At 46.0% G+C, this 4,781-nt stretch overlaps 1 protein-coding gene across 1 annotated transcript in view; it reads right to left on the reverse strand.

Moving 5' to 3' along the window:
• The window catches only part of Pik3r1 (phosphoinositide-3-kinase regulatory subunit 1), an 86,270-nt gene that overhangs the window by 17,458 nt on the left and 64,031 nt on the right, over positions 1 to 4,781 (reverse strand). The window contains exons 5-7 of the mRNA XM_031360480.1: positions 4,549 to 4,680; positions 3,542 to 3,743; positions 3,278 to 3,357 (exon numbers count right to left, since the gene is read on the reverse strand). Of these exons, the coding sequence (XP_031216340.1) occupies positions 3,278 to 3,357; positions 3,542 to 3,743; positions 4,549 to 4,680 (414 nt within the window). The remainder of the gene's footprint in view (positions 1 to 3,277; positions 3,358 to 3,541; positions 3,744 to 4,548; positions 4,681 to 4,781) is intronic.

The raw sequence follows: 4,781 nt of genomic DNA on the forward strand, positions 1-4,781 counted from the left end.
AGAGAGAGAGAGAGAGAGAAAGAGAGAGAGAGAGAGAGAGGCTCAACTTTCCTTCTACTGTACATCTCACGGAGCTTTGTTCCCCTAAACTGCCCACATAGGACTGGGACCCTTTGATACATATGGCCCATAGGATCTTCTCTCATTGTTAGCTCAATACATTCTGAGAACTTCAGAAGGCCTTTTCAGTAGACACTCAAAACAGGCCCATGATTCATAATGGTTCCAACAATGTAGGCACAGATGATCTGCCGATTGGACAGGCTAGATTCAAAGGCAGCTTCTGGGCAGATCCAGGTGTGGCATGCACTGGTCGGGCAGCATAGAGGAAACCTCTTAGCTCTGTCTCTGTAGTCCCACTGATGCCTTATTATATCACTGTCACTTAAAATGTGGCTTGTGTCAATCAATGCCTGGTGGACCAGCTTGGAGAAACACCTTAAGATATGGTGATGTACCCATGTCCTAGAAAGTGTACACACCCTAGAGAGCACAGCCTGCAGCACCCTGATTTGCTGTCTGCCTGCAAATCAAAATGCTATTTTCCTTTTCTCCAGTTGAACCTGGACCTGCTTTTCAAGGCCCTTTTCAGGATGCACTCTTCCATGAACTTATCTATTCAATGACCCTAAGAAGTCACCAAACGCACTTCTAAAGCTCTGCTTCTCTTGGGAGAGGTGCACTCCCAGCTAGTATTTAGACACTATGTCTTACCAGGCCTTATGTAAGTTGATATTGAGCCTCAGATGTCAGCCTTATTTATCATCCCAGGTACTACCCTGGTAAGGGCCCAGAGAAGATGCCTATCTGCCCTGCAGCAAACACTTCCTTGTAGTCCCCACTTAAGGATCCTGCAAGGCCTCCTTTCTGTTCAGAGCAGCAGTTTCTATAAATGACTGGCTCATGCACATTCATTGGAGATGTACTGGAGGCGAGCCTCCAAAGCTCTCGGGGACTCTTGCATGCTGGGCTGGCGATGAGGGCCTCTGGGAATGCATTATATTCCCACCAGGGTCATGCACAGCGCAATCCTTGCCTGGGGGTGCCCCACCAATCACTGCCCTGGATCCATCCTAGAGTCCAAAGGTGATTCGGGATGAAGGCACCTTCTTTTACCCTCAAGTAGGTGGAGAGTGAAATGTTTTCACAGGTGAGAGACACTGAAGCATCCATTTGGTCCCAGGGGGCCTATACAGGGCTCCGCATGGCTGAGAAATGCCGCATGAAGTGAAAGTGGCTCACATGAGGGCTTAAGAATTACTTGGATTTAATTCTTTTTCTCTTCTTTTTATTTATTTATTTTTTTTTTGAAGAGGCTGCACAAGGACTGGGACAATCCAGTATGTTCAAATCTCTGTTGTTCCTCAGCAGAGCTGACGGAACTAATCCTCCTTTGAAATTAGTATACCAGCTTCTACGCAGGGCACTGTAGTACTCTTCTGCGTGTCAGCCGAAGTATGAATATGGATGCTGATAATACACGCTTATTTTTATAAGTCAGCCTTGCAAAAGCCATTTAATCCATGTATATTAAACTACAGTGGTAAACTCTCCCCTCCCCAGACAACTAAGCCCTTAGTAATCAATTCATTTGTGAAAGTCCTGTCTGGCTTTGGACTTCCATGTATATTCCCCAATGAGGCCAGAGAGTGTCATTAAGAAGACTATGATGACCGAGTCCTCAGATTCTTCCCACCCCATCCCATCCCGAACCCCAAACCCCTCACCATCCCAAGCCCTTCAGGGCAAGCAAAGCTCAGCTGTGCCTCCTCTCCGACAAGCACCTAAACTCAAGCAGGAGGAAGTGAACAGTTGCAGCTCAGCCCTCTGGGTCAGGACCTGACTATTCTTGGTACCCCTCTTCCTTTCTAGCCTGTGTGGTTAGTCCCAGGGTAGGTAATCACCTCTACGGCTCACAGCCACATCCATGCCTCTATGCTCTTTCTTCCCCATTAAGGTCAAACGCAGCTCCCGAGCATACATAACCCAGTACTCTTGAATCCATTATCCAGTAAGTTCAGTATCCTATGGGATGATACCCTTGGCCTGAAATCCCAGGCTAGGATGAGGTTCCTTGATGTGTATAGCTCTGGGCGCCCCTGCTAAAGTCTGTCTGTTGTGATTTGGAGCCTTTGGAATCTTCCGTGTATCCATGATCTCTGTCCCTCCTCTAGGTACCTTGGGCCTGTCCACAGAACCTCTGCCCAGGTCCTGCATCCTGGGTTCTCATCCATAGGTTCTTAAGCCCTAGCCCTGGCTGCTCTCAAACTGTCTCACCCAGATACAGAGAACCACAGCTGGCCCTGCAATGACAGACAGAAAAGCACAGCAGGATGCTCTGACCCCAGTGGCTGCTCCCAGCCACAGCGGTGCTAATCTGCATGAGTTACCCATCACAAATAGTGAAAGCAGGGTGCTCCATTTAAAAGCCTGGCACCGAGAAGGAGTACAGGCAGAACTTACCTTGGCCCTGCCACTCTGCTCCCTTGCTAAGGGCTGACTAGCAATCTAAATGACCAGCCCTGGAAGCTAACTGCTACTAGATCACAGGTTGTTTGAACGCTCTAAATGAAGAGCTGCTGTTCCAGGTGAGTCTACACTTCCTGCCCTGTTACATGGCTAGCTGAAGGTCCACCCGCTTTCAGAAAGGCACCTGGCTTGGTCTAAACAGCCCGAGCAGAACACTGCTTTTGCACTGCCTGCGTTACTGAAAATGTTTATTTTGACAGACATTTCTTGGCATAGTCACTTCCAAAACACACACTCCAGAATACTTTAAATTATATAGTAATTATAAATCCCCCCACTTTGTAAGATTTGGAAAAACAACAACAACAACAAAACGTCAACAGCTACAACTCCATAAACTTATTCAGCAGCCTGAAGTCTAAGAGGTGGAAGGTCCAGGGAGCTCTCTCCATTCTCATCTAAGACAAAAAGGTGGAGGCAGGAATGAATCTTGAGGTCAAGGCTAACCTCTGCTACAAAGTGAGTTCAAAGCCAGCCTGGACTACATGGTGAGACCTTGTATCAAGCTAGTAAATTAAATTAAAAAATAAATAAATAAAACCAAGATAGCTTAAAACCTGCAAAACCCAATATCTGACATTTCACAAATACCACCACTGTTACTTTTCCATGAACCATAAATTATTATATTACTATGGATTGCAGTTATACCAGAGACCTGTGCTAATTCCGAGGAGCTAGAAACCACCGATTTCAAGGTGTGAAAAAGCTGAGCCGGAAGTGAATGTCAAATGTTTCAAAGCCTTACCTGGTGCTGGCTGTCTCTCATTCCATTCTGTTGAGATTAAATTTTCTATCACTTTTATGAGGTGTTCAGTATTATCAGAGCTGCAACAAAGAGCATTTTGTGAGAACCATCATTTCTAAAAGTAATTCTCTTTTCATTCATCTACATCTTATTGATGTGTCTGAAGTAAGTCCTCCTAAAATGTGCATCTGTGAGCCATCAATTTAGGGCCACTCATCAGGCCCCACCCACATCCCCCAAACCTTCTTTTCATCCTTCACTTACCTGGCGGCTGGGAATCTGAAAAGCAAGGGGCTAAAAATTTCAGAGAGGGCTCTTGCATTCAAAAGATTTTTGCTGGCGGCTTGAGAGAGCTTGAAAAAATGCTTGAGCAAATACTGAAGCATAAGCCAACACTGATGAGGTATATTAGGCGACCTAATGAGCTTCTTCAACAGCTGGATGTCGTCTTCAGAGCTTTGTACTTCTGCAAGTTGAAAACAAAACAAAACAGGAAACAGAGTAAGGCTAGGTGTAGGTGCCAATGAGCTAACGCTTTGACCATTTCTTCTCTTTCCCTTAGCTACACGAGGAGGTCCATACAGAGATCTTCAGGAAAGGTGCCTAGGACGTTTGTCCTTCTTATTAAGAAATGCATTGTGAGAAAGTAAAGATCTCAGGTCAAATGAAATACAAGAAATTCTTCTTGTAAAAAAACCGCAAACTGTTCTGGGCGTGCTCTCAGAGGCCTGGCCTCCATCAGACAGCACCAAGCGTGATTGGCTACTTCCTCGGATCGTCAGATAAGTATCACAGGTTAAACTCTGAAGGTCACGGACCACAATTTCCTGTCCCCAAAGCACTGAACAGAGCCTCGGCTCCTGATGCTGAGGGTTCCACCCTTAATACATTTTGTTCTGGGTGTTCAGAGAAGAGGGCAAGGCTATTCCTCATCATTCACTCTAGTCCTGGGTCTCTGAATCCGGCACTAGTACATGGATGTCTGTGACCTGTACAGCTGCAGTAGTCTTTGCAGAACGTGATCAAAAGTGATCAAAAGTTAACAGTTAGCCAGTCTAGCACATGGGCAGGCTTCTGAGCAAACACAAACCTGGGTGTCTTCTATCAGATGCTGTGTGGTAAAGGAGGGGATCTGAGGTGGGCTGAGTCAAGGGGGAGCAATTTAGTATTTTCTCAATGCCTCCTTCTTATAAGCTGTGGCGCCTCCCAGAGTGCCAAGCGTGCCTACATCTCAGTATCCATTCCAAGAGGTCTGAAAAGGGAGAACCAACCTTGGGCTAAAGACATCATCTCATTGTAAACAGCTACTGGAATGACAGGATTTGGTAAGTCCGAGAGATAGCGTTTGAAAGCATCTGCTAAAATGTGTACATCGATCATTTCCAAGTCCACTGAGGCAGCATCTAGGAGAGAAACAATTTAAGAAATATTTGAGGCACTCATACTTCCGTTGGGCCAGTTTTCCAAGTGTGGGACTTAAATGAAACACAGGGAAGGGAGCGAT

Source organism: Mastomys coucha, unplaced genomic scaffold (genome assembly GCF_008632895.1).
Source record: "Mastomys coucha isolate ucsf_1 unplaced genomic scaffold, UCSF_Mcou_1 pScaffold8, whole genome shotgun sequence".
Lineage (NCBI taxonomy): Eukaryota > Metazoa > Chordata > Mammalia > Rodentia > Muridae > Mastomys > Mastomys coucha.